Here is a 13,138-nt window from a genome sequence, read left to right as displayed (position 1 = left end):
GCAAAAAAGCGCTAATGTGAAACTAGCCTAACATACACTGTAGCAGGCCATGATGGTGACATGAATACGGGGATTCCTGCAAGGAAAGTTTTTATGTTAAACATTCCATAATCAAAGTTACATTAGAGTCACACAAGTAGACAAAATTTTGGTGCCCTTCTGGTAAAATAAAAATAAGCAGTGGTCACTTAAATAACTTGAAAGTGACAAAAGTCATTTTCAATTTAAATTTGCCGAATATCAACTAATGAAAATCAGATATTGGTTTTGAATTGAGATTCAACAGCAAAAAAAAATACTACAGAAAATCATGTGGACAAAAATGAAGGTACCCCAAGTAAAGACTGAAAATAATAGGACAAATGGGACACAAGAAAGGAAGGAGTGCCCCGTAATTAGCATAACAGATGTCTAGACATTTGTAATAAGTCAGTCTACCTTTTTCAAAGGGTGATAAGTAGAGATGAGCGACTTTGCCTTTTTAGGGTCGAGTCGGGTTTCATGAAACCCAATTTCCTCAAAAGTCGAGTCGAACGAAATCGACCGACTATCGAGAAAAGTCGAAGGTCTGACTGAAACACGAAACCCAATACAAGTCAATGGGGAAGCAAAGTCAGCTGGGAGTGGAGGACAGTAAACACACCTACATGCCGGACCGCTTTTTTAAAGTGCGCAAAATCTCTCTCTCTCCCCGGACGCTGCACATGTCATCTCGTTGCCCACAGTGTACGTCCTTGCTCAGTGGCTGAAAAGTCACGTGCAAGCATTCTGGGAAATCAGACTTCGGCTCTCGTTTTGCAGACCGCACGGCTGACTTCACGCTGTGGTTGGGTTTCGGTCGGCGAAACCCGACTTTGCCATAAGTCGGCGACTTATGAATCTGGCCGACCCATTTCTCTCAACTCTAGTGATAAGTAGTCACTCTGCGGTTTGCCATCATGGCGGGTAATACACTGTACATTAACCAAAGAAAGCTTAGGAGAAAATAGTTTTAGGAGATTAGAAAGAAAATTATAGACAAACATGTTAAAGGTAAAGATAAGAATCTCCAAAGAGCTTGATGTTCCTGTTACCACAGTTTCACATATTCTGAAGGATTAAGGTCTATGGTACTGTAACCGACCTCCCTAGACGTGGCCACAAGAGGAAAATTGAAGAGACTGATAATACGAACTGAAAGCCAAGAACAATTTCCAAAGAGTTTAGAGGTAAATTCCAAGCTCAAGGTACATCAGTGTCAGATAGCACCTTGCATTGCTGGCTTGGCCAAAAGTGGAAGTGGAAGATGTTCGAGGGGGAAATCACTGCTGAAAACAAATCATAAAAAGTGAAACCGGAATTTGCAAAAATGCATATTGACAAGCCATAAAGCTTCTGGGAGAATGTCCTTTGGACAGATGTGACAAAATTGGAGCTTTTTGTAGTCATATCAGCTCTATGTTCACAGGCACAAAAATGAAGCATACAAAAAAAAAGACCGTTTTGCCTATTGTGAAACATGGAGGAAGCTGTTAAGTTTTGAGGCTACATCTGGCAAAGGGTGTCTTATCTGTGCAGTGTTCTATGAAATATTAAGACTATCAAGGCACTTTGGAGCGACCTGGTGCTATCCAGTGTTAGAAAACTTGGTGTGAGTCATAGCTCATGAGTAGAGATGAGCGACTATTTCAATATTCGGCTGTATTACAATCGCCGTAATTGCGATATTTGCCGAACATAGCCAAGCGCCATTAGAGTACAGATGAGCGATTATATTCAGAAACAATCAAACATAAAATCTGCACGAACATGGCACAAATATGACACATTCGGATTCGGCCATCGTTTCCCGAACATATTCGCTCATCTCTAGTTATGAGTCCTCCAACAGAATAATGACCCAGACACATAGCTATGAACAGCCAAGAACAATGCATTGGACTATTCTGAAGTGTTTTCTATGAGCCGTGATCTAAATCCTATAGAACATCTGTGGAAGAAACTGAAACCTGCAGTCCAGAGAAGGCAACTGTCACACCTGGGTCATAAGGAGCAAGAATTGTTTGATTGCAGTGATTGCCTCAAAAGGTTGTGCAACAAAATATTAACTTGAGGGTAACAATTTTTTTCCAATCCACTTTCATTAGCTTTTTATTTTCTGTTGAACCAGAGTTCAAAATCAATTTCCCATTGTCATTGGTTGATATTTAATTAAATTTAAAATTGAAAAATACGTTTGTCAGTTTCAAGTTATTTCAGTGACCATTGTGGGTTTATCTTACTTGTTAACAGAGGAGTAGCAACAATTTTGTCTACGTGTGTATTTACAGTATGTTGGTAGATTTTTCTTATTCTACAGCTTATGGTAGCAACATTATACGGCCCTGTTCACACTGCTGTCAGAGCCTTAATTTGGCATTCTCTGAAACCTTGATGGAAATAATAGTCTTGCATAGTTACTGGCAAAATGATGCAAACCACAATTGAATAGTACAATGTTTCTTTACTTTACAGACCTGTTTTTCAGTTCTTTCATATAACAGAAAACTAGGGATAATTCCCCAGAAAGTCACATATCTCTAAAGTAAAGATTATAGAAATATCTGTCGATACTATCACTCAGCTCAATGGCTTGTGCTGTCTACCTCGGCAAAGCCACAGAGATAGGTGATTGGCTGCAGCTCTGTTGACGTGACACTACTGCTGCAGACTATACACACTCACCGGAACAGTGGTGAATACACAGCGCTGGACTGGGGAGCGTTCCGGCAAGCACAATTTTTTTTACCAACATTTGATAGGGGAAAACCTCTATAATTCTACACTAGACATATCAAAATATAAATAAATGTTTAAATATATTTTTCACTGATCAATCCATGAGGGAGTTAGTTTCAGCTTCTACATATCACGGTTTCCTATAAAGCTTAACTCCATACGGTCACACGTTGAGTTTCTGGTCAGTATTTTACCTCAGTATCTGTAAGACAAATCCAGGAGAGGATGATAAATCCAGAAATGGTGACTTGTTTCTATTATATTTTTCCTCTGATTGGCCCACAAATACTGAGGTAAAATACTGACCAGAAACTCAACGTGTGACCGTGGCCTTTTAATGCATCTCATCTTTGCTTTAACATTGAAATATAAAGTTAATGAACAAAATCATTAAAGAAAAGGCTGAAGAAAAACAAGAAAAGTAGAAATGCATACTGAGAAATCTGCAGAACTATAGACATCTGATACAGTAACTTGGGGGATGAGTTTTAATTTGTAATGTACAAACTATAGTAACATGTAGAATATTGTCAGGGTTAAATGGCTGGAAATGCCACCAAAACTATAGATTTATGGGAGAGGTTTGGTGATCAAATCAGCTTCAATCACGGATTTACTGTGTAGTGATCGCTGACTGTACCCATCAGTGTCATCCAGAGGAATAAAAGTCAGTGGCTCAATGAAAATATAACTTAATTTTCTCCCTGCAGCTCTACTTCCAAGTGTACACCTGCACATGTTTGAACCAGTATTCACCTGCAGATTACCACTTTGGCTGCTGATAAATACCATTTTTTTTTTTGTTGTTGACACGTTCCCTTTAAACTGTTTCCAGAAGATAGAGTCACATATGAGCTGTTATAAAAATGCAAACATTTATAAAGTGTACAAATTATTACACTTTGACACTGTCTCACCATCCACCCCCTCCAGGACTGCGTCCTAAGGCTAGTTTCACACTAGCGTATGGCAGAGCTGCGGAGGGATGTGGACTTCCTCTGTGAAGCTCTGCCCACTGCAGCGCCTCCTCCGTTCAGCTCCTTCTACGTCGGCATGTGGCCTGTGTACCTATCTTAGCATTGGGTACATGGGCCATGCCAATGTATGCAGATGCTTCCACATGCGTCGTTTTGACGGTGCGGCGACCGCAACAAAATCCAACACAGGGTGCTTGGCACAGGTCGCAGCACCGTCAAAACGAGGCATGCGGAGGCATCCGCATACATTGGCATGGCCTGCATACACAATGCTAAAGATAGGGTACGCAGGCCGCATGCCGACTTAGGTGGAACTGAACGGAGGAGGCACGGCAGTGGGCAGAGCTTCACAAAGTCCGCATCCCTGCCATACGCTAGTGTGAAACTAGCCTAAGACTGTTTCGCAGAGTCTGTATTCACGTGCTCGGATCAGAATACCTGGCACAACCACCGGCTCTCCTAACGTGCCCTAACTGCCTCATATGTGCCCATAAGACAGTTAGATATTCTGACTCGAACATGGACCACATTACGCAGCCATGTAAAATCAACCTAAAAATGAAGATTTTTCCTCTGCAAAATGGTGTTCGCCACCCAATATACAGGAAACTCTTCTACCCAACGCACATCAAATCGCCAAGAGCAACACTATGCCAAGTAAAATTTATGGGTTTAGCTCCTCTGTTCACTGGATAAGTGGTACTGGACCCTGCAAAATATGTCATGAGATAGTACATAATATTACCTTATGTAACCCTATTGGCAGGGTCCAACTGGGGTTCCTTAGGTCCATGATAGAGTTATAAAGAACCTGTGGACTTGTACATTTAGTTTGCTTTTAGTAGGATCACTGTGCACACAAGACATATCATTAACAATGTATAATAGGTTGTGAATGAACTTGCAAGAAATAGACCTCTGTGGCAAACGTGGCTAGAATGGAGTCATCTTTTACTGGTCACTTGAGGTCTTGTTGTATTAGGAACCCATTGTTGTGTCAGAGCCTGTGCTCATCGGAAGATCGTCCGGTACGCAAGTAGTCCGCTCTGATCGAAAGGCAGCAATCGGCAAGTGAGAATATGCCTTTCTGTAAAAAGTAGCAAAGACTGTTGAAAATAAAGAATGTGGGGGGGGGCAATTTTATTACCACTAAGGATTTTTTTTTAAATCAGATGCCAGTTTTAAATGATATAGTATGGCCAACACAACAACCCAGTTCAGTGTTGCGGCTATTTTATAACTGCAAAAATAAGGCTGTGTCCCTGGGTCATGTGGGGGTTTGTTAGTGGAGAAAGTTGGACTATCAGTCTGTGAGAGTGATAACTTTTTTTAATGCACTGCTTATGAAACATGACATTCTTATGGCTAGGTAAAAATTAAATGTGCAGACACATACTCTGCTGATTTACAAGTCTCAAGGATTCAGACATTTAAGTAATACCGAACTCACGTACCAAGGCTGTGATGCAGGCCTCCTTATCCAAACTTGACAGCTTCATATATGCCAAGTTTGGTCTGGGAGATCTGTGACTAGTCTGTAAATCATGGACTAATGACACGTGGATGTGTGAATGCAGTGCAACAGGGTTTTGTTTTTTCTTTTTACCTTGCATTTTTTTATATGTAGTTAAAAGAAAACCTGTCATTTCACATAGTTTCCTGTCAGCAGACATGTTGAAGAGTAAGATGAGCTTACACTTTAAAAAAAAAAGTTTTAAAGTAACATTTTATGTATATACAATTCCCTCTCCTCTGAGTGCTATTCAGTAACAGATCATTTCTCTGCATGTACACTTCAAGGGGTATTCCCAGCTCCAAGATTTTATCCCAATTATGTAGGTGTAATACTAATAATAGTAGCAAATACCTCCAATTAGAAATCTAGTATAGTTTTTCTGATTCGTTAAGATCCCCATAACCATTAAACTAATGTTAGCCAATACAGACAGGTTCAGCCAACAATGTTTATGGAAGCCCCTGAAAATTTCTTGGGGAGATATCAATCCGGAATGCCCAATTTCACACTCCCAATTCATTTGTTCTCTTGGAAAGAAGCCATCGCCCAATCTTGTCTGGTGGAGGGTCTCTTATAGAGAACACAGTAGCACCAAGTTTAACAAGCACTCTAATGTATGGTAGAGCCAGGCAAGATAATCTGTCAAAGCATCGTTCAACCAAAAGGCTTCTCATGTGTAAGGTGGGCAATACACATGAATGTCTGAACTACTATTACTACTGAACTATGACACCCAGCCTAGGCAGAGTTTTAACTGAATATACTACTGGTCATAACAGCATTTCAAATGTGACACTGCACTTTCTTCAGAGTAGTATCAAATGGCAGCCGATGATCAATAATGTATCTCTTCACACTGCAGAATCTCAATGTAATTTAGGTAATGCAGTTTCAGCCTTTCTTCACTGCCTCCTGCTTGTGATAGGCTTTTCTGTTTAATCTGTTAAAAATAGTAGATTACACTAGAGATTATGTACACAGCACTTATAGTGTTGACATTAAGCCAAATGAAGAGGTTTATAACTGCAGATAATTATTGTATGGCCTTTATTACTTATACAAGACAACTTGCATTTTCAACTGAACATGGGCGATAGAGAAAAACAAGGCGTTTAGGGCTGGGTAAAGAGCAGAAGGGTCTGGGAACAGCCACAAGCGATGTTATAAGTGATGACATACTGTAGTTTCCAGGAAGTCTGAGCCTGAATTACTGTCTAATCAGGATAACTGGAATACAGACAACATTAATCAACTGTTCATAATGAAGAGATTCAAAATGCATGGATTCAACTAAAGTGGGATGAAGGAGATTACGAATTAAAATATTTTATGAGAGTTTGCATTACAGTGTGTGAGAAAAAAAATAGCTGGTGTTACTTTAAAATCTAAAATCATGATAGACATGTTAAGTTCCATTTGTTGACTTAAATCACACCTCTGATTGGTGCACTGAAAACATAAAAAGATGTGTGTTCTCAATGTGAAACATACAGGCATCTGGGAGCTGCTGTGTGATACTTCGACAAACAGATTAATTATAAGTGCTACTTCCTTGCACATAAAATAAGATAATGAAATGTTGTCAGTAACACATTAGAAGATGATCACACCCACCAATATGCAGACTGAATAGCAATTACGGTACATCTTGCATCTAATCGGTAGATAAAAAGAAAATATTCAACACTGGTTACAGCATTTAGGTTGGCGGATGTCACTATTAGGCCTCTTTCACACTTCAGTTTTTTTATAATCAGTCACAATCCGCCAGGTTTTGAAAAAAACGGATCCTCAATTTTCTTTTGAGGATCCGTTTTTTTTCCCCATTGACTTCCATTACTGGCGGATTGTGACGGATTGTCGTCCGTTGCATCCTTTTTTTTGCGGATCCGCCAAAAGTTGCTGTCCGTCACCATCCTCAAAGATTTCAAAACAGAGCTTGTAACGTTTTTTTTTCTTGCGGATCCTCCAGACACTAATTTAACACGAAATTCTTTCTGGGTGCTGGACAAAAAAAAATCTCTCTCTCTCTCTCTCTCTCCCCCCTTCCCGGCCAGCGTTTCCTTTAAATTTCCTCATTTTCAGGATCCGTCTGAAAACGGATCCTGTGCCATCCGTTCACATCAGTTCAGATCGGATCCTCTTGTCTGACTTTTTGGCGGATGTGAACTGATGCAAAAAACTGAAGTGTGAAAGAGGCCTTAGACGATGCATGATATTGTGTTTGGGCAAATTTTAGACGCAAAAGCTGGGAAATTTTCCTAAATGTATATGTGCCCCTTGACTATTAGCAGTCCAACATATGCCAAAAGAGCAAAAACAGCATCAACTGTGTGCAGCATGTTTAATAAATCCAGTCCGTGATTGGAATGCAAAATTTACAAGGTTCATGAATTCACCTGCACCATTCAAAGATATATAATTCTTCCAACATGTCGATAAAGTGTGACATTTAGACGTATGCAGAGGTTTTTATTCAACATGCTAAAATAGCACCACTCACCACTTGTTTTAATACAATGGTATTCAAAAACATACAATGTACTGTAAGGTACAGTATATGTTGCTTTTCTTACTGGAAATTAACAGCAGAAATCTACACCTGCACAAATACAATTTAAAGGCAAATATAAGTGATGCAATGTAAGCTAGAATTCTAAATCAGTGAAAAACAGAATACTGTATATTGGCAATAGTGTCACATCCATACAGGCTTTTAAATATATATACATTTTGCATTAATTTTGCATTTTTTTTTTTTAAAATAAATTATCATTTTCCTTGAATTTTTTTCCAAATTATTCATGTGGAATAAAACTTTGTATAATAAGGTTGAACACTTTCATGAACTGTTGAACATATATAAATATAGACTATCCAGAATATTAATATCACCATGTAAGCATTTCCATTAACAAAACTGTGTGACTCACAGGTGTTTCATAGGTGCTAAAGGGCCTTTAGAGAAAGGGCGCTGGTGCAAGGGTCCCTTCTCCACATACCCTACAATAAAAGTGACAAAATAGCATTACATTCTTCTGTGCCAGTTCATTAGGGGTAAAGTTGTGGCAAACTGGCACTAGAGGATAGCTCTATTCTACGCTTTTTTTTGGGCATTCTGATCTGAATGTGCATAATTCATTATTTCATTTGCACCTATTTTAGGTCTACTTTTTCCAGTTTTATTGCATTTTTTTGCATGCCTACATATTTTCATTTTCAGTTGCGCCTATTTTCATAGTCTAATTTTCCTCTTGTCCATTTGTTTTTGTTTTTTCTGTTCACCATTGTGGCTTTTGTAATTCAGATGTTTGCAGATTTATTTATTTTTTTAACAAAAGTTAGCCATTTTTTGTACAAATCTTCTCCAACCCCCCCCTGACTGGAGTGAATTTTTTGGACAACTTTTTTGCTCCAATATGAACGTTGTGTGCGACATTTTAACAAATCATGCAAATTTTTGCCCTTAGAAAGGTGTAAAACGAAAATAAAATAGCCTTTCTTACTTTGTGCAAAATTCATGAATCAGAGGGCATCATTTTGAATAATTTTGCACTAAAACTGCAAAACATATGACAGGACAAAAAATTAAAAAAATGTAAGTGATGAATTGGGCCCAATATCTGCTTCTGAAAAAACTGCAAAAGATTAGTGATGAGCAAAAGTACTTGGATAAGCGCATGCTCGGGTGCTAACAGAGTGACTTCGGCCTACTCAATTAATATGTTTGAGTCCCCGTGAGTGCATGACTTCTGACTGTTCAACAGCAGTCACACATGCAAGGATTTCCTAACAAACAGGCAACCCCTGCATGTGTTGCAGCTATCACGAGACATGCAGGTGCGGGGACTAGAACATATTTTTTGAGCATGCCAAAGTCACTCGGTTAGCACCCGAGCAAGCTCAGACAACGCCTTATCCAAGCATGCTCTCATCACTACAAAAGATCCATCAATTTATCAAGTAATCATGTCGGCAGTCGGGTTGTAAAAATTCAAAGTGGTTTTACAGACTCAGTGGAAAATGAGTGATGTCCAAGTAAAGTAAAATCAGATTACAATCAATTTGTCTACCAATTGTGGATGCTATGATACTTTCATAATTAGGGATAATGTTAAGTCTTCATACAAATAGCTGTATTGGATGAATTCTGTATGTTTTATGCCAAAAACCAGGATTGGATACTGTGGCCATTGCAAACATGGCCAACTAGGATAGAAAAATAGGTTGCAAGACCCTGCTTTACTGCACTCACAGATAGCATCTTACTCCATGTCTGCTCATTACTGTGTATATAGCATGCATTTTAAAAGAAAAGATTAAGAAAGGAAAGCACATTCCCCATTATTGCACCCACCTCCCCCAAGTATTGTATGTACTGTACAAGTATGAAGAGTTGTACCATCTAGGCTTCATATGGAGTACTGCAGCCTTCTGTATAAATGTCATTGTCAGTTATTGTGACTTTTGTCTAGAGAGCTTTGCCCATTGTATGTTCAATGCAGCACTGTGCAAAATTGCAGCCGCAAAGCCTTTTGCCCAAACCCATTCATTTAATGCAATAGGAAATCTGAAGATGTGCATGGGTGATGCCAGAAAATAATATCTCTGGGAATTTAAGAAATCTATTTAAATATAAACATACATATAACATACATGTATTTGTGTAATTTAAATGGTTTTATTTTTTACATTTTTTTATAGAATGGCAGCAATATGCACCAAAATGGCATCTTGCCTGCACTTAAGAGATCCAAGCAATGATTTAAAGTGGATTCTTAATTCTTTCCGTCCTGAGGAAGTGATAGGAGAGATAAATTTATTATGCCTTGCCAGTTCTTCAGCACAGACGGGTAACAGAACATTCTGAATGTCTATTTAAAATACGCAAAATAGAATTCACTTAAAGAGTGCACCTTGGATTATACCACAGAACAGATTCCTGCAAAGATACTTGTACATAAAATGTATTTATTTCCATGTATTTTGTATTTTACTTGTACACTGAATACAAAATAAATGCTTATCTTTTTTTCAAAAATGTATGCTTAAGGAAATTAAGATTTTTATTCTTTCATACAGTATGTAACATTAAGTTGCCAATAAACATTTATAAGTACTGCCTGTTCTGTAGAAACTATGGTTTTATTACTAGCTAGTGACTATTGGCGTATGAACAAACTATAGTTATATGTCAGAGATATTTACAACTCTTTTCCAGTTACATTGTGCTAAACTAAATACCACAACTGTTTGGCAATTAAAGGGAAAGCATCAGCAGGATTTCACACCCAAAACTATTCATGTACATGTAGTTCTTTCAAAGACAAATCCAGAAATACCTTTACATGGTCAGTCCATTCCTGCATTACTGGGAAATCGGTGTTTTAACGTCATATGGAACTGAGGCTAAAAATCTGAAGCCTCTGTCACTCCAGCTCTATTTCCCACCACCTCCTGCTTGAAAGGGAGTTTGTCAGCCGGATTTCACCCCTAAAACTATACAATTCCAGCTCTATTTCTCACCTATTGCTGCATCATCTTGCTTGACTGTTGGCTCCTTTGTCTGAAGTCATACAGCATTAAGCTTAAGGTGGCAGCACTGGATTGAGAACAGAGCTGGTGTGACAAAGGCTTCAGATCTATCTTAGTTCTTCAGCCTCATATGCATATGAACGCAAACAGATTTCTCATTAACAGAGAAACAGTCTGGCCTTGTAAAAGGTATTGCTGGTCTTGTCTGACAGCTTTATGCCCATATAGTTTGGAGGGTGAAATTCTGCCAAGAGTCCCTTTAATTGCATGCCTCATTTCACAATAAGTTGCATCCTTTCATTATCCCTTTTGGAACACACTCTGCACCCTTTGATAAAGTACCCCAAACTACAATGTATGGGAAAACCACAGTGATAAGTTGCCCAGGTTAAATATGGGCACCTTCAGTTCATGAACTACTGGGGCTGCCCCCTAGCAGATTTCTAAATATTAGGACACTAGTGAGGAGAGCAAATGCTCGTTACTTAAGTTTTCCTAGCGCACTCGAGTATGAACTGAGTACCGTGGGTGCTCGAATGACATTTCGCAGAGGTTAAGACAGCTACAAAACATGAGGGGTTTGCCTGACATACACGGGGAATCCCAGCATGTTTTGTGGCTAACAGCTGTAAAACGTGGCTGTGTCACTCGAGCTCACGCGATACTCTGTGCATACCCGAGCACCCAAGGCAAACTCGAGTAATGAGCACTTGCGCTCAACACTATAAGACACTAATAACTACCTTTTGAAACTGAAGGAATGCTTTCGTTTTACCAGCCCATTGAAATGCCAAAAAAATAATTTTATATTGCCATCTGTATGATCTGCACAGACAGTTTTGTGCACACTTGTTTTCTGCATGACAGTTTCAGAAGCTGTTCTGTCAGATTGACCCCTCCATGAATTATAATCCAGGATACAGTCTGTTTAAGGTCTCTGCTCTGCAGCTCTAAGGGTACACACTGATGCATCATAATAATGCAAATGCAGCATCAAACTGTAATTGGATCATAGCCCTGTGGAGACCTGGGTAGTTAAATAAGGAAAAAAAGAAATTAGGCAGTTTACATGTTTATGTGCATCACAATGTCCTAAAATGTCAGTTTCTCCATCTAGGCAGGCAATCTAGCAAATGGTGAAGTTCCAGCTGACAGCAGCATACAGATCATTGCTATGTGACTGTTTTAACAAAAAAATAGGCTGATTTTTTTTTCTGGACCATAAGAGGCCATTAAAAGGTTAACAAGAAAAGCCACAAAAACTCAAAATTATTCACTCTTCTTCCTCCAGTCAGGTCCTCATCACACCTTCTGATTAATACATAGCACACGTGGTGGCAATTAATGTGTTAACGACAGAAAACTGCCTTAAAACACATTGAAAAGCTACAAATTCTTTAAGCAATGTGAAGTTTTTTTTACTTTCGCAGTTTTTATGACAATTTTGGGCAAGCACGCCAAAATGAGTGGCACAGGGGTGGAGATGGGGCGTAGCTATGCCTGTCCATCAAATTCTTCAAAAGTGGCATTTCCTAAACCAGAAGTGTTCCCGCAATACCTGACAGCAGTAACATTTCTGGCGAGGCATGAGGAGGTGCAAGTCGCTGATCAGATGCCCCAAATTAATTCAGTGTCATGTGCTTCTTAATGAGTCGCATGCAAAAAGATGAGCCAAATTTGTTAAGACTATGCATACAAAATGCCAGTCTTAATGAATTGGGAGTTATGTTCTTCTAAATTAACCACATTTTTATTACTAGAAAAGACTTTCTTGCATTTCTAACCCATTTTTGTGACTATAAAGCACATTTTAAAAGGGGTTATTCCATATATGATTTAAGGCTGCAAAATAAAACCAAACACATTAGTTGAATATTTACAAATTTCTTAATTTAAAAAACTTCTCTCCTCTTACTTTCCTGATCAGTTAAAGGGGTTGTCCGGTCTAAAATAAATTAAAAAAAAGTGTGAAGTCACTCTCTGACTGCAGACTTGTGAATCCTCCCAGTGCGCACACAGTGCATTGTGGGGATTCACCACTCTTTGGTCAGGTAAAACATGCATAGTCCTGGGTGGAACCCGTCTAGTAGGCACATCCATTTTGTGGATGCGGCCTAGCCTGGTTCTGGTACAGAGTATGTATTTTGCATGCCTGACTACCTTACCCAGGGCAGAGAATGGTGAATTCTCAAAGCACATAGTGACTGCAGACTTCTCATTTTAGACAGGCCACCCCTTTTAAGTAGTTTATGGGCATGTAATGTGTGATATGTGGCACTTTACTCATGCATGATTTCTAGTATCACTTTCTAACCATAAGTCATTGTACTTGCTCAACAGCAAAAGAGACTCA

The 13,138-nt window shown here is 39.0% G+C and overlaps 1 protein-coding gene across 1 annotated transcript in view; it reads left to right on the top strand.

Annotated features, from left to right (window-relative positions):
* LOC141073625 (short transient receptor potential channel 5-like) overlaps nt 1–10,374 on the top strand; it is a 624,006-nt gene extending 613,632 nt beyond the window's left edge. Inside the window, exon 12 of the mRNA XM_073560935.1 lies at nt 9,955–10,374. Within this exon, the coding sequence (XP_073417036.1) occupies nt 9,955–10,014 (60 nt within the window). The 3' untranslated portion in view covers nt 10,015–10,374. The remainder of the gene's footprint in view (nt 1–9,954) is intronic.
* The last annotated feature ends 2,764 nt before the right edge of the window (nt 10,375–13,138 follow it).

The sequence above is a fragment of the Dendrobates tinctorius genome, unplaced genomic scaffold (genome assembly GCF_039654945.1).
Source record: "Dendrobates tinctorius isolate UK_male_01 unplaced genomic scaffold, ASM3965494v1 ptg000309l, whole genome shotgun sequence".
NCBI classification, from domain to species: domain Eukaryota; kingdom Metazoa; phylum Chordata; class Amphibia; order Anura; family Dendrobatidae; genus Dendrobates; species Dendrobates tinctorius.
The sequence above is the reverse complement of the archived record's forward strand: the minus strand, read 5'-3'. Positions and strand labels throughout refer to the sequence as shown.